Source organism: Notolepis coatsorum, assembly GCF_963971535.1.
Source record: "Notolepis coatsorum genome assembly, chromosome: 19".
Classification (NCBI taxonomy): domain Eukaryota; kingdom Metazoa; phylum Chordata; class Actinopteri; order Aulopiformes; family Paralepididae; genus Notolepis; species Notolepis coatsorum.
In genome coordinates, this window is record NC_140183.1 from 3,987,635 (window position 1) to 4,015,317 (window position 27,683).

A 27,683-nucleotide genomic window follows, 5' to 3' on the forward strand; every position below is an offset into this window, starting at 1 on the left:
AACAACAGACAGCAGTTAAAAACAGTGAAACCAAATAAAAGAATAGAATAATTTTTTTTAAATAAAATCATCAGTCACTAATTAAGAAAATAAAAACGATAGGAACAGTGAGGGGAAAAAAAGGGTGCCTATGTGTATGACCAAAGGCCTGTCTGAACAAATGTGTTTTTAGTTGTTTGTTAAAAGAGTTTTCTGAGGGGGCAGTTCGCAGGTCCAGGGGGAGAGCGTTCCAGAGCCTTGGTGCCGTCACCTCGAAGGCTCGATCACCCCTTGTTTTGAGCCTGGACCTGGGGACCACCAGGAGGTGCTGATCGGCAGATCTGAGTGAGCGGGTGTTGGTGTAGGGATGGATGAGTTCAGTGATGTAGATGGGGGCCTGACCGACCGTGCAGTGCTCTGAAAGTGAAAGTGAGGACTTTGAAGTGAATTCTATAGTGTACCGGGAGCCAGTGCAGGGATGCCAGAATGGGAGTGATGTGTGACATTATTTTTTTGACCTTGTGAGTATCCTGGCTGCAGCATTTTGGACCATTTGTAGTTTTGTCTGTGGATGATTTGGTGAGACGGGTGAAAAGTGAGTCGCAGTAGTCAAGCCTAGAGGAAATAAAAGCATGCACGGACAGTTCAGAGTGAGATATGATGGTGCGTAGTTTTGCAATATTTCTGAGGTGAAAAAAACGTTCTCGTTTTCTCGTTCTACGTTCTCTCATTAGTCATGTTGTGATGATAGAATAGACGTATTCGTATACGTTCTCTCATTAGTCAACTATTCCAAATTCTTTTCATGTTCCTAATTGTTCTATGAAAACCCGGGGGCACAATATATAACAGGTTCTTACACACAGATGTTGTACTAATATGACCAAATCCAAGCCAACCTTGTGACACGTCATGTCAAAATCAAAGCTTAACATGCTTTTCTGCAGTTTTCTGTAGTTCTCTGTAATACGGTAGAAGCTAAAACGAATGAATTTCATTAACCAAAGTATGAACACTACTACAGATAGAAGATTAGGTTATGTGCTCTCTCTGTTACAGTGCAGACCGTTATGTTCACAGGGAGTGCATTCACCGCCGAAACCGAGCTAATTGCATTCCCATGATGTCATATATTAAATAAAATATTAAAACCACATACATGAGTTCTCCTGACTGAAGGAACATTTTGATAAATGAAGCCCCACACACTCGTACACAGAAAGTTGGACAACGTTCACTGTGGAACATCTACTCTGTGTCCAAAACAGGAAGTAAACTAATCGGTGCCTCATTTACTCATATTATTTCCCCTTAACATATAGAATAAATTGAGGGCGGCTACGTGGTGCAGTGGGTAAGGCGCTCACCACGAATACTGGAGACGCTGGGCTTGCCTGTTCGAGCCCAGCGCTCCACATTGCTTTCAGTTTAGCTGGTCGTCCGTACTACTAATACACATTGGCCGTATTAGGGGGTGGGAAACTGATGGGTGGGGATCGGGCGTTGTGGACAGCGACTCCTACAGGTCGGTTGGTGCACCTGCGCAGTAGAATCAGGAAGCGACGGGGACGGTGCCCCTCCAAAGCGCAGACCCCTGACGCTGAAAGATTGCGCCGCGTAGGTTAAAAGATGCGACTGCTGTTACCTCGAGTATCGGAGGGGACTCGTGCTATGTATGACTTAGTCCACATTGCAGCCGGCTTGTGGGAGGCAAGAAACAGCGGTCGAGACAGGGGAGGGTTGAATTGGATGATACGAAATTGGGATGGGAGAAAAAATAGAAAATGGGAGAAAAAGTTGATAAAAAAAAAAAAACATAGAATAAATTATATCGTATTATTGTTCCCCCAATATTCCTTTGTGTCTTTTTATAAATAAGAACTGAACATTAGTTGAAAAAAGTTAAATCATTGAATTTCACGGGGCGTCTGTGCAGCCTTGTTTATTCACTGTACCAATGACAGGTTTCTTTACACGGTTTACGTTTCTAATAACGACAAAACACTGCATAGATCATTAATGTTCTGGCAAGGTTCATTTTTGGTTATATAACTTATTAGTGATAGACACACACACCCAATTCTTATATCCACATTTACTTTCAAACTCATTTAGATGTTGTCTCTCTTGGGCAGAGAGAGGTGTTTAGCAGGCTGTGACGTGTCGTACAGGGCTACAGGCATAGAAACAGCTCTGCATACGAGTGTGATGATGAAGTGACTTTGTAAATTGAATTGGAGACTGACTTCTGTCAATCAAATCAACATGGGTCTCTATCTCACTGTAATGAATGACTCCTCCTGTTAGCCCAGGATGGTATCGGGATTAGTTGAACATTTGTCTCACCAATCTATAAGTCACCCAGCACATCGTCAATGTGATTGGTTTGTCAGTTGATAAATCCCGGGACATTGTCAATGTGATTGGTCTGTTCGTTGATAAATCCTGAGACACTGTCAATGTGCTCGGTCCGTCAGTTGAACAAGCTGTCTTTAGCAGGTTTAGCGATGGAGTCAGCCTTTCTATGGAGGCAATCACACAGCTGACTGACACCCTCTCTCTCTCTCTCTCTCTCTCTCTCTCTCTCTCTCTCTCTCTCTCTCTCTCTCTCTCTCTCTCTCTCTCTCTCTCTCTGGAACTATAGAATAACTCATAACCGGAGCTACAGAATAACTCATAACTGGAGCTACAGAATAACTCTCATAGCTGGAGTTACAGAATAACTCTCATAACCGGAGCTACAGAATAACTCATAACTGGAGCTACAGAATAACTCTCATAGCTGGAGTTACAGAATAACTCTCATAACCGGAGCTACAGAATAACTCATAACTGGAGCTACAGAATAACTCTCATAACTGGAGCTACAGAATAACTCTCATAACCGGAGCTACAGAATAACTCATAACTGGAGCTACAGAATAACTCTCATAACTGGAGCTACAGAATAACTCTCATAACCGGAGCTACAGAATAACTCATAACTGGAGCTACAGAATAACTCTCATAACTGGAGCTACAGAATAACTCATAACTGGAGCTACAGAATAACTCTCATAACTGGAGCTACAGAATAACTCTCATAACTGGAGCTACAGAATAACTCTCATAACCGGAGCTACAGAATAACTCTCATAACTGGAGCTACAGAATAACTCTCATAACTGGAGCTACAGAATAACTCTCATAACCGGAGCTACAGAATAACTCATAACTGGAGCTACAGAATAACTCTCATAACTGGAGCTACAGAATAACTCTCATAACTGGAGCTACAGAATAACTCTCATAACTGGAGCTACAGAATAACTCATAACTGGAGCTACAGAATAACTCTCATAACTGGAGCTACAGAATAACTCATAACTGGAGCTACAGAATAACTCATAACTGGAGCTACAGAATAACTCTCATAGCTGGAGCTACAGAATAACTCATAACTGGAGCTACAGAATAACTCATAACTGGAGCTACAGAATAACTCATAGCTGGAGCTACAGAATAACTCTCATAACCGGAGCTACAGAATAACTCTCATAACTGGAGCTACAGAATAACTCTCATAGCTGGAGCTACAGAATAACTCTCATAACTGGAGCTACAGAATAACTCTCATAACTGGAGCTACAGAATAACTCCCATAACCGGAGCCACAGAATAACTCATAACTGGAGCTACAGAATAACTCTCATAACTGGAGCTACAGAATAACTCTCATAACTGGAGCTACAGAATAACTCTCATAACCGGAGCTACAGAATAACTCTCATAACTGGAGCTACAGAATAACTCTCATAACTGGAGCTACAGAATAACTCTCATAACTGGAGCTACAGAATAACTCTCATAACCGGAGCTACAGAATAACTCTCATAACCGGAGCTACAGAATAACTCTCATAACTGGAGCTACAGAATAACTCTCATAACTGGAGCTACAGAATAACTCATAACTGGAGCTACAGAATAAATCTCATAACTGGAGCTACAGAATAACTCTCATAGCTGGAGCTACAGAATAACTCGTAACCATAGGTTTTACCCTGTGACTGTCACCTTTCAGATATGAATAAAGCTTGCTGTTGAAATGATCAAACTGACCTATAAATGTTCAGATCTTTCCATCTAGACCTCTCTTTCCCGATCAATAAAGAGCAGTTGTCATTTAGAGGTTTTTAAGGATACAATCTGTGATTAAACAGCCTGTCCAAAGGAGCTGGACCATGAAGTCGCTAATAATGCACCAGTAGCTCCCAAGTGTTCTATCTCTCCAATTACTCTCTCTCTCTCTCTCTCTCTCGCTCGCTCGCCATCTCACTGTATAGCAGTTGAGTATATAAGAAGCAGCAGAGAAGATGAGTGTAGCTGCCTGCATGCTAGCAGATAGGTACTGTATGTACTGTATATCACATACTGGGGAGGTGTGGGTGTGTGTTTGTGCATGCATGTGTGAGTTTCTGCTTAGGCCTAACAAAAATAATGGTTGGTTTCAGGTTGCCGACCGACCCTGCCGATTTAGGTGCGACCCAATATATTTTATGAGTTTAAAAAAAAAATTATATATTAAAAAAAAAAAAATCAGTTTTTTTTTTTTTTTTTTTAGAATAAAGTTTCATAGAAATCTTAGTCAAACATTTAGTATTATGGATATTAAACATGCTGGCAGAGTACATGCATCCATGTTGTTGTGAACATTTTAACCCTTTCACTGCCACACGACAGCCGGTTAACCCTTTCACTGTGACAATACAGAAGGTTAGCCCTTTACTATCACACAACCGACGGCGATGCTCCATCATTAGCATCATTAGCTCCGCATCCGCGGAGCTAATGATGCTAATGATGGAGCATCGCCGTCGGTTGTGTGATAGTAAAGGGCTAACCTTCTGTCGTGTGGCAGTGAAAGGGTTCATTAAATAAAGAAATTCCCTATCCATAGTCGCCGTGGGAAAGAATAATAAAAAAAAAAAAAAAATCCCTACCTACCCATGGCCAAACTGACAACCAACCTGAAACCAACTATTATTTTTGTTAGGCCTCACCGGCTGCAGAATATGAAGAATTAATCATTTAGGATACACTCACTCACCAACACTATATGTCCACCTTTGGTTTCAGCTCCGTTTCATTTCGTACTCCGTGGTGAGAGAGTATGGTAGTATGTAGGGCTGTCCCCGACTAAGGATTTGGATGGTCGACTATGATTGGCCAAAATTTGCCGTTATTCGACTATTGGTCGACAAAAAAATAAATAAAAAAATAAAATAAAAAGGATAACATTTTTAATATATTTTTTTAAACATATTTTTTTTATTTTTATTTTTTTATCATTCCATTTGGGCTGTGGGGGGGGGGGTGCTTAATGTCTGAAGGAGTCGACTGAAGGCTTCTTGTCCTCTGCAAAAGCATGCAATTGGTCCACTGATGGATACATCTTGATATTTGTCTAGTCTAGTGTGTTCATTAGATGGGTGAAATCCTCTTTCAGTGCCTCTGTGCCTGTTTTCTTAGGCAGTTAGCCTCTGGTATGTGTGCCATTAGCGTTAGCCACGCTTCTAGGCCTCTTTTCTTTTGGAAAGAATGATAAAAAATATATATATATATATATATATTTATTTTTATTATATTCGACTAAGAGGTTGGCCAGTCGACTACGGCTCCTTTCGACCGATTAGTCGACTAATAGGGGTCAGCCCTAGTATTATGTGGACTCTATAATGAAAGAAAAGATAAACACAAAGATAAAGACATGATGTCCAGGAAACTCCTCTTGACCTCTTGACCTCCTGACCTCCATGTACCCTCTGCTCTCAGAAGAAACGTTAACCCTTTCACTGCCACACGACAGCCGGTTAACCCTTTCACTGTGACAATACACAGAAGGTTAGCCCTTTACTTTGCGGATGCGGAGCTAATGCTGCTAATGATGGAGCATCGCCGTCGGTTGTGTGATGGTAAAGGGTTAACCTTCTGTCGTGTGGCAGTGAAAGGGTTAAAAGGGATAATTCAGATGTTTGGATCCCTATTTCTTTCTTATCAATGAATGGTGTTGATTGGTGGAGTCCTGTCTCTACACACAATCCAAGCTGTTGCTCATACCACCAGCTCTAGATGGTTAGCCGCACAAACCAACGCAAGTCAATGGGACCAAGCTCTTTTCTGTACCAGCTGTACCAGCTGTACCAGCTGACCTCAGACTCACTTTTTAACATTTACTTCACACAAGACAGGAGGTCGACCGACCCCGATGACTTTGCATTGGGGGGAAAAAAAGAAATAATCTGAACTAATAATCCCTTTTATCTTGCAGAGCATAGCCTCTAGAATGGTTACACCACCACTACTACTACTACTGAGCTATGGCTATTCTCCACATAATAGTAACAGCCTCTTCTTTGTCTCTCTCCCTCTTCCAGATATCTCCAGGATATCATCATACTACGCTGGTGAGTCATCATCTCCTTCCTGTATTTGAGTGTAATTGACCTTTAACCTGTTGTGACTTCAGGGTAGAACGGGGGCAGCTGTAGCTGTCTGCTGACTGTGTTGATGCTGCTGCTGCCTTTTAACAGAGCAGCCACAACCTGAACTACAAGGAGGATGATCCTAGAACTAGACCGAATAGAATTATAGGATGTATTGTTGGCAATGTCCTAGTATACGTACACATCTTTATTTTTTTTTACTTTTATTTATAGCATTTTCAGCTTTTTCTGGCCACGCAGGACCGATAGAGGGAGGAGAGGTAGGGAAGACATGCGGCAAATGGTCGCCGCCCGGGACTGGGAAACGAACCCGGGACGACCTCTTCGCGACTCAGCGCGCTGTGTGGTGGTGTGCTACTGGAGCGCCCCGTATACGATACGTACACCAGCGTTTCCGTTAGCCGGTAATTACCGGTTTTTGACCGGCAAAATCTGTTGAAGTCCGACTTATTTAATATCTCCGGTCTTAATGTCCGGTGAAAATAATTCCCTGAGTCTAAGCACAATTTGATTATTTGAATTGTATTAAAATAGGCTAAAATTAAATAGCCTATGCGATGAACGAAACGATCATTACATTTGTTTCCTCGTTGCTTCTAATAATGACAACGACGTTGTCGGCGAGAGCTTAGTGCTGGTGTGCGGACTTTTGTGTGAAGCTGCAGAGCCAGAGAGGCAACGGCACAATGCAGTATTCCAGCAGTACTTCAATTCGGCCATTTTCAGCCAATGTTGGGTGGGGGGCGCTGCTGTGCGGTTCCCAGAAAAGAGCCAATAACAGCTAAATCAGCTTCTCTGCAGCGCCATACTCTTTGCAAATAAGTCGTTGCGAGGTGGAGAGAGTCGTCACGCAAACCACGATAATATTGCCGTCTCTCTGCTTTCTCAGTTCTTCGCTTGATATAATTAATACAAATGTCCAATATAACGGAATTCGTTAGCTCATAAAAATGTGATTATAACAGACTGCTGTTTAGTGTCGGACCGACTGCCCACATACGCGGTCTATTTTAGTTCAAGTCAGCAGCAGCACGGAGTATCGAGGGACTTATTTTATTTGGAATATATTAATTAATGACTGTATACGCAAAAGTAGCCTAGTTTTAAGTAATAATATTATAAATCTACATGCCTTGAGGATGACATTCTTTATATTGCCTGCCTATCAATTGTTTTAAAGCTCAATAAACTATGACCGGAATTAATCTCATTTGTCCGGTAGATTGAAATCTTGCAGGTCACGGAGACCGGCAACAATTTTTTCTAACGGAAACCCTGACGTACACATCTAACGCGCTGAATGTGGAATCTTTGTCACGTCCTCATTGTGTTCTAGTCGGTGCACTAGAGACTCGGAACACTGGTTGTGTTCAACACCACGGTTGGAATGTTGAACCAAATTGTCATGTATTTACTGTACCGTGGTAACGACGCACGTCAGATTGTTACATTTCATACCATGGTACCAATTCACTGTCTTGTCCTGCGAGTTCTGTTGAGGCGCAGAGGGAGGGAAGAGAGGGACGAGGAGGAGGAGGAGAGCGAAGGAAGAAGAGAAGAGAAGATATACTTGATATAGCATCTAGCCAGAGGCAGGGGGCAGTGTGTGACAGAGAGAACGAGATGGGAGAGAGAGAGAGAGAGAGAGAGATAGGGAAGAGAGAGAGATATGAGGAGAGTAAGGGGGGAGAGAGAGAGAGATAAGGGGGAGAGAGAGGGGGGTGGGGGAGGAGAGAGACGGGGATGGGGAAGAGAGAGAGAAAGAGAGAGTCATAAGGGGAGGGAGGAGAAGGAGAGGGATAGGTTGATGAAGAGCGATAGGCTGCATCATGGATGAGTGTGGATTCAGTCATCCAGGATTACTACATGCTCCCATTTTGGCATAAAGGGAACATGAGGAGATCCCTTAGATGGATCTCTGCCTGCCTTCTCTCCACCCCCATAGTCCAGCCTTCTCCAGGTCAGCTCCCTCCCCCAAGACGTTAGAGACTCAGAGTCTCTCTCAGTTTTCCAATCTAACCTCAATAAGGCCTAACAAAATTAATAGTTGGTTTCAGGTTGGTTGTCAGTTTGGCCATGGGTAGGTAGGGAATTTATTTTATTTAATTTTTTTATTTTATTCTTTCCCACGGCGACTATGGATAGGGAATTTCTTTATTTAATTAAAATGTTCACAACAACATGGATGCATGTACTCTGCCAGCATGTTTAATATCCATAATACTAAATGTTTGACTAAGATTTCTATGAAACTTTATTCTAAAAAAAAATAATAATTTTTTTTTTTTTTTTTATATTTCTTTTTTAAAAACTCATAAAATATATTGGGTCGCACCTAAATCGGCAGGGTCGGTCGGCAACCTGAAACCAACTATTAATTTTGTTAGGCCTAACTGTCTCCTCTCCACTGCCTTCTCTCAGTTACCCTCCATCCATCCACATCCATGTGTGTTTGTGTTCTCTTTGTCTGTTGATTGTCTCACTACCACCGCCCCTTAGTGTAAAGTGATTGGGCCTCATTCAACAATACTCTCTTATTATTTTTCTTATATTCTTGCTTACCTGTCTGTTAAGAGAACAAATAAGAAAAGCCACGGCCACATTCATCAAGCCGTTCTTAACGTCCAAATCTGTTCTTACCCAGGTCTGTTGCGTGATGAATCCCACTCATTCTTAAATTCAAATGCACGTTCGCGCTCAAAACATTTGCATACAGACACGCCCGCCATCTCCTTATAAGGCGAATGAGGCGTGTGTAAAGCAGCCGAGTTTCGGCATCTGATCGCGGTCTGATCCATTCAACAGGAAGAGATTTGCGACTGATCTCAAAATGACACACGCACACAAACACACACACACACGTCTCACGACTCGCAGCTCAGTGCGTGTGTGTGTGTGTTCCTGTGGGTCGATCATCGCATGTGTGTGTGTTAATCTGATGACAAATAAAGACTTATACTTGTACTTATACGTATACCGCATACTGTATAGTGCGAAATAAATCATTCCAGCAAAGTAGGCTTTGTCAATACTGAACGACTGTGCGGTTCTCAGAACCAACGTTGGCAAATACTGGATCTGGCACCTGTCATCTCTCTCTGAAAGGTCCCTGTCACCTGTCCCCTCTCTCTGAAAGGTCCCTGTCACCTGTCCTCTCTCTCTGAAAGGTCCCTGTGCCTAAAACCACAAATGCACTCAGAACTTGTAGAAGCAGAGAAGAGAGGAGAGGAGATGTTGTAAATATGCGTTCTATATGCGTACGCCTGGGCAGCCAGCATCTAACTGTTCTAACAGCAATATATAATCAATTTCAGAAGAAGAATGCACGCAATAAGTTATAATAATTATTATTATTATTGAAAAGTTCTGGGTTTATAAAGTCGTATTTGGGGGCAATTGACCAATGGTTTGCTTTCAACCCGTGAACTCCTTCCTCTCTCACCTTTTTATATATATTTTTGTATTGTATCTACTAAAACTGTATTGTATTGTTTGTTTTGTAAAGTGTCTTTGAGCATTAGGAAAAGCGTTTTTTTTTTTTTTTTTTATATATCTTTCTTCCCCTCCTTTTTCCCGATTATTCTCCCATCCCACCCTTCCTGGTTGTTGCGTACTTTCCCCTACTGTTGGTCCGGGAGACCGGAGACTTTCCTCCGACGCATGTGCAGCCTGGGGCAGGCCAACCTGGCCGCGCAGGTTCTCACCGGGGAGAGTGTAGCGTGTGGGAGGCCACACTATCTCTCCTCAGTTCCAACCCTCGCTGAGCAGGCGCCCCGACCGAACTGTAGGGGTCGCTGTCCACAACGCCCAGGACCCACCCTTCAGCTTTCCCACCCCCTGATACAGCCAATTGTATCAGTGTGAGAGGCCGGCCAAGCTGATAGCAACGCCGGGAGCTGGATTCGAGCAGGCGAATCCTAGTGTCTCCCGGTGTTGGTGACGAACGTAATCTCCGTGCGCCACCTGCCCCCCCGAAAAGCGCTATTTAAATCTGATTATTATTATTGATTATTATTATTATTAGGAATGGTAGGCTTTTTTTTAATGTTTCTCCTCTGGGTAAGAGTGCTCTCTACCACTCTTAGAATTTGGTCTTGCCTGAGAGAAAACCAACAATAAGAAAACATTGCTGAATCCCAGGAATGAACAAAATAAGAGGAAATGCTAGTTAAGAGCTAAATCTGTTAATTCATGAATGAATTAAATGCCTTCACTATGACATTTCTCAGTCACTTTCAGTTAAAAAGTTATAAAAATTAACCACACGATTCAAGGATTTCTCAATACATGTTGCCCTCTAAAAGCGTTCCTTATTTCAATAGCGAATTGATCTATTTTATACCTAAGCGTGCCCGCGTGGGGCAGCCGTTTGTGGAACATCAGTTTGTGAATTTGCCAGATAATCGGATTGAATTGCATTGCAAAGTTATTTTAAAGTAGACGTCGACGGGACTAGCAAATTGGCAATTCAGGGTCTGGATCCAGACCAGGATCATATCTAATCCAGTGAATAAACCTTTTGCCGGTTTGAGCAAAAGAAGTTGTTGCTCTGGTAACAGGTTCGGCTTAAACCTGAGCTTGCTTCAAGGAACTGAAAATCCTGGGCTTATGTCAAAATTGTCAACAATCTTATTCTTATCCACCGAACTCAGTTATCCACGCAAGAGGAATTGTGTGTGTGTGTGTGTGTGTGTGTGTGTGTGTGTGTGTGTGTGTGTGTGTGTGTGTGTGTGTGTGTGTGTGTGTGTGTGTGTGTGTGTGTGTGTGTGTGTGTGTGTGTGTGTGTGTGTGTGTGTGTGTGTGTGTGTGTGTGTGTGTGTGTGTGTGTGTGTGTGTGTGTGTGTGTGTGTGTGTGTGTGTGTGTGTGTGTGTGTGTGTGTGTGTGTGTGTGTGTGTGTGTGTGTGTGTGTGTGTGTGCAGTTTGTGCTCGTCGGCTGCTTAATACTTAATGGCGATTATGGAGAAAACTGCTTAAATGGAGTGTAATCGGTCAGCCAGCGGCAGCAAGCATGTCGTCAGCTGACAAAACAAGCAACAAAGCAGGCCTACGGGGTAAACACTGTGGTAGCATGGACGGTAATGTTCACAATATAGTGTAACGCCTAGAGCAGCGGTTCTCAAACTTTTTTGGCCATGCACCCCCCGTTACCTCCTGACCTAGCTGATGCACCCCCCCAATGCCCAACATAAAAAAAAGACAACACAGTCTATTCATAGGTGCACTAAAGGCATCAGGTTTAATCCAATAATGCCACATACCAAAGAAGTGCAGTAGGCCTATGGCAAACAAATAAAATACTTCACCACACGAGAGAACAAAAATGAGAATTACATGCATAGACTCAAAAACAAAAACAAAACGCATTTTCATGGATTTTCAAGTGCAGTGGCCTGCAGAAAGAGAGAGAGCGAGGGGGCAGAGAGAGGGAGTGGAAGGGAGAGAGAGAGAGAGCGAGAGAAAGGCATGATTATTCCCAGTATAGGCCTAAGATTAATCATAATTGCAATTGCTTGGGTTTGTGTTGTTTTCTCTCTGTTATGTGGAGTCATGTTCTACCTGCGTTTAATTTGAAATTAATATATTAAAAACCAGCACTAACCTGGTAGCAATAATAATATCGATGGTTCATTATTTACCCTTGTTTACCGGACGGCCCGTCACACACTCGAGCGCACTTCGCAACACTTTGCCCTCGTCTCTCTCGGCTTGATGCTGTACGGATGGGCCTGCATCTGTGCACAAGGCTCTGCGGAGTTTGGTGATTTGGCAATTGAAGACAGTTTTAATGCGCAAGTCCTTCTCAACATCATGCAGTCTGGCGATCATTTTGTCTTCACCGCTGTGAGCAGAGAATCCGGCCTCGCATGGATAGGTTTTTGGCGAAGGGCATTTAAATCCTCACGGCTTGCATTGCCAGGTCTGGGTACAGTATATGCTCCGTCAGTTGGTCGATCAGCTGTTGCTGCGGTTGTAGTGACCGTTGTGGGACAGGAGGGGAAACTTCAAATGGGTTGAATCCACGTCGGAGATGCCTCCATAGGTGGGAAACATGTCCGTAGCTGCTCAGCGAGTTGGTTGAGGTGTTCTGTTATTAGGCTTTTTACAGGTTCACCCGCCATGACAACTTAGTTTCATCTCCAAGAACGCAGGAAGTGTAGGGAAACACATGAGCATAATACATATACGCTGCCACAATAATAGTGCACCGGTCCCAGTCGCGCGCCGCCTATGGCCTTTTGGCAGGAAGTAAAGTACATTTTGGATACATATTTTTTTATTTATTATTATTAAAATGTACGATTTTAATTTAAAAGTTTAGTACATTTCATGATTTACATCCCCCATTTGAAATAATGTATATTAGTTATATTTATTAGTAAAATAACACCATAGCACCGCCATTAGCCTTTTCATGTCACGCACCCCCAAGAGGGCTCTCTCGCGCACCACAGTTTGGGCACCGCAGGCCTAAAGGATACTCGTCAGTTCTTTGTGTTGACGTGTTTGTGTTTTTGTGGGCCATGTGGTCGTGGCTGAGGTACACACTGCTGATATGTAGCAGGGATTTGGCGCGTATCTGCTGATTATAACAGCTATTAAATTATGTGCAGACCACACCCACCTGCACAGCTGTCCGCCAGCATGTTGTGGAAGTGTGTATGGGGGGGGGGGGGGGGTAGTAAATGTAGAGCATCTTCTAAATGAGAGCCAGGTTCGAGGTTGAATAAACCTCGATAAAGCTTGCTCTATTGCTACCGCATAGTCTCCCAATTACTGTATTTCTCTCTCTCTTTCTCTCGCTCTTTCTCTCTCCTGCTTGCTCCTCTCTCCCCCCACCCCCTGTATCTCTCTATACTGAATACACACACACACACACACACACACACACACACACACACACACACACACACACACACACACACAGTACCCCACCCCTCCTCCCAGGCTGTTGTTGAGCTCGGCAGTTTTTTCACAGCAGCTTGTCCTGAGAACAGCAGAGGAGAAACTCTCTCTCACACACACACACACACACACACACACACACACACACACACACACACACACACACACACACACACACACACACACACACACACACACACACACACACACACACACACACACACACACACACACACACACACACACACACACACACACACACACACACACACACACACACACACACACACACACACACACACACACACACACACACACACACACACACACACACACACACACACACACACACACACACACACACACACACACACACACGCCCACACACTATCGTGCTCTCCTCACACACAGTCACACATACTATTTCCCCCCTATTTTTTTCAATACCCTTGCTCACTGACATTAATTCGCTTTCACTCTCTCACACACCTACGCATTTACACACACACATATTACACACACTCCGCACTCTCATTGGCTCTCTCCTTGGGACTACTGTACTAAAGGATTGCTTTCGGCGTTGTGTGTGGGTGTTTATGTGTGTTTGCTGCAGCAGTGTGTGTGTGTGTGTGTGTGTGTGGGTGTTTATGTGTGTTTGCTGCAGCAGTGTGTGTGTGTGTGTGTGTGTGTGTGTGTGTGTGTGTGTGTGTGTGTGTGTGTGTGTGTGTGTGTGTGTGTGTGTGTGTGTGTGTGTGTGTGTGTGTGTGTGTGTGTGTGTGTGTGTGTGTGTGTGTGTGTGCGCATAGGCAGTCAGTTCTATGTCAGAGATACATCTCTCTCTCTCTCTCTCTCTCTCTCTCTCTCTCTCTCTCTCTCTCTCTCTCTCTCTCTCTCTGTCATCAGACACCTACCTTGACCTGGTTAGCTGCAGGCAGAGAGGATTGTGGGAAGGCTCTGGAGGGTGTCAGCCTCAGCTACTCTCCCCGGAGTCTCTCTCTCTCTCCCCCTCTTTCTCTCACTCGCTGTTCCCTCTTCCTTCCACCCATCTGCATCTCCTTTCCTCTGCCCCTCTCTCTCCATCCCTGCCTCTTTCTCCGCTTCTTCCTTTGATTCCTTCTCCATCTTTCTTTCTCTCCTCTTCTCCCCGGCTCCAACTCGCAGTATCGCTCCATTTCTCCTCTCCCTTCTTCCTCCCTCCTCCTCAACTTCTCTCCTCATCTCCTCCTGTGTCCCTCCCTCCCTCTGCCCACTGGATACTAGAAGCACAGAACAATAATATCAAGGATTGTATTTTCATAATTTCTTCCATCCCTGTGTTTGATCGTTTCCATCGGTTTCCCGGTGCCTTTCAGCCTATGTCTTGTGCCGAGGTCTGCTGCTGGTATTTTGCATGGGCTTAGGATGCTACAAGGAATATGGACCAGCAGCAGCACTCCTGATATTGGATTTGATACCTGCAAGCCAGCGTTCTACTGACGTCTTTTAAAACTTCAGACCCTTTCCTAGGTCTTCTTCGTCTCTCTGGGGGACCCAAGCGCGGAGCCCGGGTCGTTACAAACAGGGTTATGGGACTCATCATCAAGGATGAAAGTTTTACTATAGCTTGCTAGCCCATGGCTAATATTTTTCTGTCCGGGATGGTATACAATCATCATCTTCTTCTTCGCAGACCAGAATATGAATGGAGCATCATGGAACTCGTGGAACTGTGATATATGATGGTACTACGAGTCAGAACCAGCGGGACCGGTGGGAGTCCAGAGAGCTGGAGCTCAGTTCTTCAGTGGCACATGGACTTTTAAACTCTTAACATGGATTGTCAACTTTTCTTTCTAAAAATATACAATTTGAACATCAGATTAATGTGACGTTGTCAATATACGCGATACGTTTTGGGACAGTTTGGCCGGCGAAGAGACAACTAGAAAATCTCCCCTTCCTATGTGTACTTCCTGTGACACAGGATTTCCTGTACAGACGATATCGGACCTGCGGTCAGATTTACATTCCTGGAATACTTGTCTTACTTAACTTTTTCCTTCTTGACGCCGTTTAGCCCACCAGCCATTTTACAACTCGGTTGTGGCCAGTCTTGAGTTGTAGCTAGCGAGGTTAGCAGCTAGCCAGGTTAGCAGCTAGCCAGGTTAGCGACTAGCCAGGTTAGCGGCTATAGGTTAGCAGGCCTCAGCCTGGGCTCTATGCAGTTGTGTGAGCCCAGGGTTAGTGTCTGGTCTGTGGGGCCAGGCCTGGGACCTCTCCCCCTACTGGACACATGGAGAACAGCGGCTGCATTCCTTTGTGCTGGAGCAGGGGGGCCTGCATCTACGCACAACACCCCCTACCAAGTATGTACTGCCTCCCACCAAGTATGTACTCGGACATAGTACCCATTACCGAGTAGGCTATGCACCAGCTACCATATAATATTTACTTAGACACAACATCACCAACCAAATACTACATACTACGTACTAACAAGTATGTACTACCTGCTGCCAAGTTTGAGTTACTGGATACATGCTGTCAAGTATGTACTTCCTACTTTACAAGTACTATACTAAGTACGTACTAAGTAGTTAGTTACTTATTTACTAACCGCTGCACGTGGTCTGTTTGCCAGGGATTGTGCAGGCTTAGCTATGCACATGAGACAAGCTGAGATGTCTTATGCAAGGAAAATATTAAAACTATCTTAATATTATTGGGGAATGAATATTTTAGAGGCATTGTACACATTTGCACATTGAGAACCTAAACATTTTGAGAACCCCATAATGCAAAGCGTCTAACATCATCTTGCTGTCAGCAAACGTTGGCGTTAACATTTGCAACCAAACATTTGAACTACAAGGTTGGCTACTGAATTAGTTTAGCTAGTTAGCTAAGATGGTCTTAATTCAGGTGGCGAAGTGGGGGTATTCAAACAAGGAGTGAGTTTACACCAAGGGGCTACCATTGCAAGGTTTAAACCTCATTACAGTTGCAACATTTGATTGTTGACATTACCTCTGATTTTTGTTAGGGAATGTTAGCGCTAATGCTAGCTAACCGCAAAGCAGGATGTGTTAGATGCTTTGCATTGTGGGGTAAATTAGGACGACTCAATGACATCAGACATGAGGGCAGCTGTACTTAATACTGTAAACATTACAGAGTTGTTTCTGAGAGAATAAATTAAAGTGGCAATCCTTAAGATCCTCATTTCTGTTTATTTTGGTGACATCTATTGGTGATAAGTGCTGTCGTAGTTTTGTACTGTACTGTATCGACTTGCTTTCCATCTTAAATTCACGCTGCCTAACTGAGTTTGTTTTCTATTCATTCCAAACAAACTGCTATTGCTGCTGGTAATGTAAAACGCATCACTTCCTGTGTGCTAGATGATTTTCCCGGGAATGTCGTACCAGGAACCAGTGTTTAGAACGGCCAATAACAACAAATGTAAAAACTAGAGGTGGGCATAGATTAATTTTTTTAATCTAGATTAATCTATCTGCAATCCTGGATTTAATCTAGATTAATCTAGATTAAAATGGCTCAAAAAAAAAAAAAAAAAACCTGCCGAAGGCATTCAAAATATGTGTTCTACCCAAATAATGACCAGAAGTAAGTCCTTACTTTTTCTTTCCTCCTTATGTTTCTCAGGCCAGGTGGCCCATTACACCATGAGCCCATCTCCCGTTTCCAAAATGCATTACAGACTGTTTGAAAAAACTGTTTTGCTATGATAATTGGTAATGAAATATCAAAATAATGTTCAATAAGATGTACTTGTGTTTAATAAGTTGTTTTATTCAGAAGTTAACACAAATAAATAATATTACCAGTACAGTACAGTATCTAGCACACTCTCAGGAGCAAAACAGAAAGAATCATTTCAAATGTGACATGGCTTGAATCAACTGCTCCAGTGGAGTTGCTCAGTGGCCAATGGTGTCAACTGTGGTTGTACTGGGCGGCTCCCAGGTGTGAATGGAACTGTGTGAATGTGAAGCAGGGCGTTCCTGAAAAAAAGCATCTGTGCTCAGCGAACCTACCCTGGGTAAATAAAGGTAAAACATTTTTTTTTTTTAGATTAATGCGTTAATTATATTATCGCGCGATACTAGTATAGCGTTAACGCAGCACGTTAACGCCGTTAACGGCCCAGCTCTAGTAAAAACATTCACAAACTCTTCATAGGTAGAATCACTTTTGTGTTAACACTTTGGCTGCCATGGGTTAAATTCATTATCAACCGTAGGTTGCCGGCTCTATTTGTCTATAGAGAAAGTCCCCTTCTTTGCAGGGCTATAACTTTTTAAATTCTATTGCTACATTGCCATTATTAGGGCCCATTCAAAGTCCTATATGTATTGTTCATTGTGTAGCAACGTTAAACTTTTTCATTCATAGTAAAGTATGGTCTAATGTATAAGTATGTTTTCATCTCTTTCTGCAGCTTTCTCCAGAACGTGATCTATAGCCCCAAATACATTATATTGATGATGCAATACAGTTTTATGGCAATCAGCGCGATATAAAAAATTCCAACTAGACGTACTTCTAGAAGTTACTACACGTCATCTGATGTTGACCGGATGGGCTAGGGGGCGTTTATAATTCCGTGGGCAGCGTTATACCAATCATCTAATGTGGGTCAAATGTTGATAATAGCAGTTAGTATCGAAGACGGTAACGTTATACGCTAAAACTCACCCCAGTCTCCGCGCGCCGTTGGGCGATCATCGTAGAGTAGACATTTTATCATTATGGGATGTAGATTTACCCGGTCCATCTCCAGCTTGTATAATGGTATATACGTCCAAATCATGTTGTTTATCGAGTTATTGGCAATCGATCGCTATGTAGTGTGTCGAGATCGAGTCCCGGGACCTATTAGCGAGTGCCCGGAAGTAATACGGCCGTCCAGCACAACCTCTACGGCACTTCCTGTTAAGCGATTGCGCCGATCCGCCACCAGATGGCGCTCCTGAACCGCCAGAGAGCTCAGTGGGTCCTCCTGGTGGATCTCAGGCCAGCGGAGGGGACATATGAATCCGATCCCAGATTTTTGAAATATTGATATTAAAGACGCTGTAAAGCGTCTTCGGCAACTTGAGCATGGCCGGGAATGACGTGTTTAAGCGTTTCTTTAAGCGTTTCCCGGCACCCAAAGTGTTAAATCATTTGGCGATAGAGAGCAGCAAAATAGACATTTATTTATGAAAATGTTTGAGATGATTACTTTAATACGGCGGCGGGTTTAGGTTATTTAGCTGTAGTATCGTATCACTCCACTGTACTTTCGGAAAGGTGTGTGAGGTTTTAACCAAGCGGATGGAATTGCATTACAAACTTATTTTAAAGTAGGCGGGACTAGCAATTGGCAATTCAGGGTCTGGATCCAGTCGAGGATCATCGAATCCAGTGAATAAACCTTTTGCCGGTTTGATTTTAGGAGTTGTTCCTCTGGTAACAGGTTAGGCTAGCTAGAGATTCCATATTGACCGCAGCTCTCAGCTCATGCCTGCCTCACAGTGTGAACAATATCAAAGAGAGCGGTTTAGTTTTTTGGTGCATCTGGAGGAACCCCATGAAGTTGGAAGTGTTGGCACACGTGACCAAGTGGAATATACAAGGTGACGGCGTTCAAGTGTTTAGCTCAGACACGAGCCAGGTGTGGTGGTGGAACCAGAGAGGTTATTAATTATGCACGCCGTCAAATCTAGGTTGATACAAATGTACTGTTCGAAGAACATGGCTAATCAAATACAATTTGGGTCAGGAGTTCAGTAGACGACTTTGACTTTCTCTGGCCAGGAAAAGGGGTCAAGCCCCCCCCCCACCCCCCCACCCCTCATTCTGTGAGTTTACCTTTTAAGCCATCTGGGAGAAAAGGGGGCGGGGGAGGGATGAGCAGGTGAGGGGAGAGGAAAGGAGGATAGAGGGGGGGAGAGGCGTTAACAAAAGGCCTAGAAAGGAAATTCCACACAGAAAATCAATTCAACAAACAAGTTTGATAAATTTTTAGGAATTACAGAACATCAATATAATTCTTTATACCATTGCATGATACTCCAGTATAAACTAAGCACTGGCAATTTTTACCACCACAAAAGGGGCGACAATGACTCAGGTAGAGTGGTCGTTCCAGTTTGATTCCAGCTCTTCCCAGGAAGTGTGTCGAGCGCTGTCATGTCGAAGTGTCTTGAGCAAGACACTTGACCCCTAACTGCTCCTGATGAGCAGGTTGGCACTTTGCATGGTTGCCTTCGCCGTCTGTGTGTGAATGTGTGTGTGAATGGGTGAATGTGAGGGATAAGTTGCTATATCGATTTGGATAAAAGTGCTATATAAATGCAGTCCATTTAGCATCAAAAGGTCGGTGATACATCGCGTTACCAGTAGTACTATTTACAATTTTACCGCTTAGGGGCAACTCCCTGAAGTTGAAGAGTTTACCACTTGACGAGGACCAATCCAAAAACTTTAACAACATTAATGTTAACCAACATTATTTCCTGCGATGGTGGCAGGGATTAGGTTCATACGCATCTGTCATTGGTGTCAGATACTGAACTCTGATTGGTCAATGTGTATGCCGCCTATCTAGAGGTCCGATTTATATCCCATACTGTGCTTTGGTTGGTTAGTGGGTGTGTAGGAGATATGGTGGTTATAAATAGGCCAGGTAGCTGTGATATCATTGGGATAGCGGCACACACTTGCATGCACACACACACACACACACGCACACACTCACATGCACACACACACACGTTTTAGACCTATATTTGTCTCCTGAATATATCATCAAAGACACACGCTCTAGAGAAAAAAGATACAAAACCAATATGATGAGCCAGGATTAGTATTTAATTTATTCCGATTTCCTTCAGAGTACTCGTACTCTGCTGTTATTGGTTGGTTTGTCCGACTTAGATGCCCTGTTCTGATTGGGTCAGGGTGTCTTCGGAGAACTCTGTGCAGTGCTGTAATTGGTCAGAGAACCCATACACTGTTCATTGGTTGGTTAGTGGGTCTGTAGGAGCGATGGTGGTTATAAGTAGGCCAGGTTGCGGTGATGTCACTGGGACAGCGCCACACACACACACACGCACACACACACACACACACACACACACACACACACACACACACACACACACACACACACACACACGCACACACGCTTTTTTGGTCCATAGGGACAGAGGAGATTCAAGATTCAAGATTGTTTATTGTCATGTGCAGTTAAACAAGACAGTTTGCCGTACAATGAAAATCTTACTTTGCTAGTCCGCCCTTCACACAAAATCACACAATACTGAACAAAAAAAGATTACAATTTAAATACAAGCGAGTGCTAAAAAACGAAGTAAAAATATATATATATATTTTTTTTAAAGGGTATAGATGTATACAAGCCACAGTCGGTAACATTGCCGTTATGGCATGTTCCGATTCACAGTGTTTTTACAGAATGCAGAGGAGAGGAGAGCAAGAAGAGAGAGATGGGGTGAATTGGAGTGGAGAATAAAATATAGAGGAAAGAGCCAAACGGATCAGTTTGAGAGAGAGAGAGATGCATGGATGGCCTAGTTGTCTTTTGGGGGGGGGGGGGTTGGGGGTCTCTGAGGGTGTGTTCAGTGGAAGTGAGAAAGAGAGAGAGATCCTTCTGATCAGGGCTCTGTTCAGTTAATACTGTTAGAGAAGCAGTTAGACTATCTTTTAATACTGTTAGAGAAGCAGTTAAACTATATTTTAGTACTGTTAGAGAAGCAGTTATACTACATTGTAATACTGTTAGAGAAGCAGTTAAACTATCTTTTAATACTGTTAGAGAAGTAGTTATACTACATTGTAATACTGTTAGAGAAGCAGTTAAACTATCTTTTAATACTGTTAGAGAAGCAGTTAAACTATCTTTTAATACTGTTAGAGAAGTAGTTGTTACAAAGGGTCAGATTAAACCGAATATATATATTTATTGCCTGAGATCCTATGTATAATATTTGTATATCGTTTGATATCCCTTGTATATTCTTTGTACATATACACGGAATATCCCTTTACCTGGTACAGGACAGACCATAATATTCGTTCTCCTATTGGAAGCGATCCCCTAGGCGCCAGTGACTTACCCCCCTAGAGCTGACTTGAAAGCTACCGACATGACTTGTCTTAACATGCCCGCTTCTGCCCATGAATACGGCTACCGAAAGCAGAGCGGCACTATTTGTCCACCGTACGTATAAATATGACCAGCGAATACAGAACTTCCTTTTCAGTTCGCCTTCAGTTCAGTCTGGTTCAGTTACCAAGTAAAGCCTTACCCACTACGCAACGTGTGGTACAGCAGGGCTCGTATTGCCTCAAATAGAGTCTCGTGTTATCCTAGTACGTTTGTTTAACGTATCGTTCGCTCCTTACTAGTAAAAGCCTTCATTACGAGTCAAAGACCACGTGGAGTGAGTAATTGTGCGTCTACATAGAGCACTTATTGCCGCGTACTAATAGGATAGTAACGTCAAGTTCAACCGTGGACTACCGCGCACCACGGAGGATACCTACACCGGACCAGCAGAGCCACTTTCCGGCAAGGATTATTATTCTTCATTGCTTTTGACCAAGCTGCTGGAACAGAGAACCGTCTACCCCGCCACTGTGGGATCTACACCTGCCTGTGAGGACATCACTCGAGCCCGTCTCTGTCGTACCAGAGGCTCCACGGCTTTCACCAGCGCGGCGCGCACATTGAGAGTACAGAGGCTGCCTTTCCCCGCTGCTCCAGGGAGTAAGATCGCCTCCGTGGAACCATTGATTTTCATAGAGCATTGCCTCCCCCTGCTGGCTTACAACCGGTAGTACACCCCCTTCCCAGAGTACCAGAGATAATTCTTAATATGCACATTCAATTTGCCTTATAAGCGCATTCAAATGATAAATGTAATAACCTTTTGATGTAATAAATATTCTAAACAAGTATTTGGGTGGAAACTGTGTTATTGTGGAGAAGTTCGCATCATATACCTTTGTACGGTATTGGCCAGTAATGTACATAGACGGTAGTAGTTTAATGATACTAATACTTGATTAATACAGTCAGGGAATTGTACCCCTCAGTTACAGTAGTTATACTACATTGTAATACTGTTAGAGAAACAGTTATACTACATTGTAATACTGTTAGAGAAGCTGTTAAACTATCATTTAATACTGTCAGAGAAACAGTTATACTACATTATAATACTGTTAGAGAAGCAGTTAAACTATCTTTTAATACTGTTAGAGAAGTAGTTATACTACATTGTAATACTGTTAGAGAAACAGTTATACTACATTGTAATACTGTTAGAGAAGCTGTTAAACTATCATTTAATACTGTCAGAGAAGCAGTTATACTATCTTTTAATACTGTCAGAGAAGCCGTTATACTACATTGTAATACTGTTAGAAGCCGTTATACTACATGTTAGGGAAGCACTATCTTTTAATACAGTTAGAGAAGCAGAAATCATCTTATAACACTGTTAGGGAAGCAGTCCTACTATGCCCTTTCACAGCCAATATGATTTTGAGTACTACATTTTAAATATAAGCCGATAAGGAGTACCAATCCCATGACCTTTACTGAGCAGTATAGTCTCTTAGGTCATTAGTTTGTGAAATGGGTTGGATAACCCTGGAGCACTAATACAAATCATTACACCTAAATACACTACAGCCCTTTTTTCTGATGTACAATATGTCAGTTGGACTTACTTACCTAACAGTATTTACTAAGTGTATTGTATCACTGTATTTCTAGTATGCTAGTTATGTGCGTTTTAAACTAAAATAGGCTAATATCAATGTTTTGGAGCATTTCATCTGTGGCAGTTAAATGTTCCAAAGTGTCGAGTCTGACGGAAATATAAAAGAAGAAGAATTTCATTCAGAGACAGAGGCACTAAATGCATGCTTTGGCTTGATTTCAGTCAACTAAATTAAACTTAAATGTGTGTGTGGGTTAAAAAGAGATCCGCCGGCGGCCACAGAGCCTTTAAGTGTCTACCGCGCTCCCTACCTGTGGAACAAATTACCTGCCGTCGTCAGGGGCGCCTGCTCTGTCGAAGCTTTTAAATCCCTGCTTTACACCACTTCCTGACACAGAGCGACGCGAGCGAGAAAAAGTGATTAAAATGTATTTGTTTCAATCAGACTATCCTGACCTGCCGCGAGCGACAGCGAACTGAGCAGCGATGTCGTTCACCCCTCAAATATTCGCTCGCTGTGTCTCTAGTTGAGCGATTACGTGGCCGAGTCCCGCCCCTAAACACTTTTTATTGGTCGAGAATCGCAGGCTGCTTTGCCCCTGTGCTTCCAGGTAACACACACACACACACACACACACTCGGACACGCGCCGCGTCATATCAGGACAGTGTTGCGCGCGATTTCGTCTCCAGTTCGCTCGCTCGCTCGCTGCCTGTCAGGAACCGGTGTAAGACCCATCTTTTCTCTCTCTCCTTCAACCTACCCTGATCTCACCCCCTCCTATTGCTAGGTTTTAGTGAGTTTTTCCTTACCTTCGCGTGGGGTATGTCTGGGAGTGTTGCATTTATTTATTTTGCATTTATTTAAAAAGAAATTGGACCTTATGGTGTTCTTGTTTTGTTCTTGACTTATTGTGATGTTTCTTCTTGACTTGTTTAAAGAAGACATGTACGGCCCATGGGGACATTAACGTGTGTTGTCGGGCTGTGTGTGTGTGTGTGTGTGTGTGTGTGTGTGTGTGTGTGTGTGTGTGTACCCTTCCTGCTGACTTGTCGTACAGAACTTGTAAGTCGCTTTGGATAAAAGTGTCAGCTGCTAAATGACTAAATGTAAACATTTAAATGTAGCTCTGGTCCACTGGCTTGTATCTAAAACTAGAGGCAGTTCAGATGATGGTCCCAATCCATTTTTAATGCGGAATGAATACAGACCATGTGGTTACAATTTATATCGTTATTATATTACATCATTTATCAATACAGGCGGTGCCACTGCCAGGACATAATGTCTCACTTGTTTCCGGTTTAGTCTCTGCAAATCTATCCCTCCATCTATCCCTCCCTCCCTCCCTCCCTCCCTCCATCCATCCATCCAAGAGTGGTCTATGCAGTAGACACTAGGAAGTCACAGGTCTCTATATGAGGAGATACTTTCACACTTGTATCCTAGGTGTTGTGTTGCATTGTGTCGTGTTGTGTCGTGTGTTATGTTATGTTATGTACAGTAGTGCTGGCATGTACAGTATTTGGTATTAGGGTTGGGGGACTTAAACCCACATCCCCTAGTGGTACAAGCTTATGACACACGCATGCATGCAGAGCTTACTGTACGGTGTGGTGAACAGGACTGCAGGGTGCCTGCACTGATTGGCTACAGCTGTTAGCCTCTAGTGTAGCCCTGGTGTTACATGTGTTAAATATTAATCTTATTAGCCTCTAGTGTAGCCCTGGTGTTACATATTAACCTTAGTGTAGTTTGTAGTAGCTACAGCTGTTAGCCTGTAGTGTAGCCCTGGTGTTACATATTAACCTTAGTGTAGTTTGTAGTAGCTACAGCTGTTAGCCTGTAGTGTAGCCCTGGTGTTACATATTAACCTTAGTGTAGTTTGTAGTAGCTACAGCTGTTAGCCTGTAGTGTAGCCCTGGTGTTACATATTAACCTTAGTGTAGTTTGTAGTAGCTACAGCTGTTAGCCTGTAGTGTAGCCCTGGTGTTACATATTAACCTTAGTGTAGTTTGTAGTAGCTTGTAGTAGCTACAGCTGTTAGCACACACACACACACACACATAATGACCACCCAGACTATGTATAATAATGACCACCCTCACAACGCTTCTTCACTCTGCTGCCCTCCGGGAGGAGAATGAGGAGCCTCCGAGCTGCAGGACCAGCAGACTGAGAGACACAGCAGCGCATGGAACTGATCTGTTTACCCCAAGTTGCGCGCTGAAGGACAACTGGCTCTGAAACGGACCCGCCGCGCGCGACAGCGTTGGGACTTGTTGTTGTTGTCATAGGATGCGTGTCACTCGCGGCCAGATACTAGTAGGAATGGGTACCGAATTCGGTACTTTTGAGGTACCGAACCGAAACACGTCGGTACTACCGAGTATCGAATCAAGTGAGATACAGAGAAAAAAAATAAAAAAAAATAAACGTTTTTTTTTTTTTTTTACTTTTTTCTTTTCATGTCAACGTTCACACGCACAATATATGCTTACCTAGGATTTGACTTGATTCAACAACAAAGCAGTTGGAGCAATGGCAAGCCGAAAACTGTCGAAATTGTAGTTATTTGAAGTTTGGATTTTTTTTTTACGACTGAGGTAGGTAAATTAAATTTCTTGAGACTAAAGTACCGAAAAAATGTACCGTTGGGTACCGGTATCGATTCACAGGTACCAGTATCGGTTCAAATGTGAAAGGTACCCATCCCTAGATACTAGTAACGTCACGCAACGCATAGAGGATCTTCACATTGGCTGGGGGGGGCAGGGACGTTAGCACGGATGACAACCAATCATGCGGGACATGGTCTCAATTTGCGTGACGCGTGAAAAGTGACGGCTGGCCACCCTATAAGACGAGATCAAATGCAGACGCAGTTGTTCTGTTCTGTGGCTCCTCTGTCATCGCCGGTAGCCGGCAGGTGTGTGGTCTGATTGCACTGATGTAGTGCAGCTGTGCATAATGGTAATGCTTAGCTTTCGTGACTGCGACCAAAATGCTTGATTGTGATTGGTCAATAGCACTCTGTTACCCGTATCAGCGGTCATTATTGCGCGTTGCCCATGACAGCGGTCAGTTATCGAGAAATAATTGACCGCTGTCAGGGGCAACCCAGCGCTATTGACCAATCACAATCAAGCATTTTGGTGAATGTTAAAACGCCATGTAATAATATCTATGGCTACATCTGTTAGCCTCTAGTCTAGCCCTGGTGTTAAATAAATATTAATCTTAGTGTAGTAGCTACAGCTGTTAGCCTCTAGTGTAGCCCTGGTGTTACATATGTGTTAAATATTAATCTTATAGAATAGAATAGAAATACTTTTATTATCCCATGGGAAATTTGACACTGCAAATCGCTCAACATTTAAACATTTAGACAGGACAGGTCACGAATTAGAATAATAACACAAATCAATCAAGTTGCCTAAGTAGCTACTATTGGTGGTTGGTTAGTAATGATGACTAATTAGTGTAGCTACTAGCTGTAGCTAGGGGTGGATAGTGGGATGTTAATGTAAATATTCCCTCTATGTAATATTGCAGTGCTGCTAGGTTTCCAGCTGAACCAACACTGAGCCAGTATGTAGAATAGAGCTAATGAACTGCTCCAGCACAGAGCTGCTACCAGGGAAGATAGCAGAGGACGGATGATTGATAACACAACAATACTTATTCTTTTTCAGAATAGCTCCTATTGCTGCAGTAATTTTAACCATAGTGTTCTATATGGTAAATCGGCAGTATCAGTTTTACAGATGCAGGAAGCTGTGATTGGAAATGTAATAATCTATCCTATTGAATGGGATTATGAGAGGGATTCTATTCCATGAAGGAGCAGTTATAAGGTTGTTGATAACTGGTAGGCTACTGTTTGTATTGTTGTTTCAGATGTCACAGTGTAGGATCAGTTTAATGTGATTATGGCACTAATCCCATCAGTGAGGGTCAATTATAATCGAATCCATATTAATCTCTCAGATTACTAGTCTGTTTGCCGTCACCAGTGTATGACCCCAGGATAGTAGGGGTGTTATACGCACATTTTCAAATTCAATATGAATTTAGATGTTGAGGTCACAATTAGTATACACTACCCAGCTTGGTTTGGCTCAGAAAAATAGGGTTTTTGTTTCAGAGTCATGAACAATGAAAATGAGCCTTGAACATTATGCTAACAGCAGTAGCCATAACATACCGCCAGTTAAACTGAGAGAAACATGAGAGAAACAGGGACGTTTCCTAAAACTGAAATCCCATTGTATCAGGCTGTGTAAATGGTAAATAAATGGTAAATGGTTGCATTTATATAGCACTTTTATCCAAAGCGCTTTACAATTTGTTCCTCACATTTTACCCATTCACTCACACATTCACACACCGATGGCGGAGGCAACCATGCAAGGTGCCAACCTCATCGGGAGCAATTAGGGGTTAAGGGTCTTGCTCAAGGACACTTCGACACGCTGCTCGGGAGGAGCGGGAATTGAACCGGGAACCTCCGGATTACCAGACGACTGCTCTACCTCCCGAGCCACTGTCGCCCCGGTTTTCAACTATGTTGATA

At 43.2% G+C, this 27,683-nt stretch overlaps 1 protein-coding gene across 1 annotated transcript in view; it reads left to right on the forward strand.

Moving 5' to 3' along the window:
* ptk2ab (protein tyrosine kinase 2ab) overlaps positions 1-27,683 on the forward strand; it is a gene marked incomplete at its 5' end in the record, with an annotated part of 181,706 nt that overhangs the window by 36,951 nt on the left and 117,072 nt on the right. The window contains one exon of the mRNA XM_084335922.1: positions 6,395-6,424. Coding sequence (XP_084192048.1) covers positions 6,395-6,424 — 30 coding nt within the window. The remainder of the gene's footprint in view (positions 1-6,394; positions 6,425-27,683) is intronic.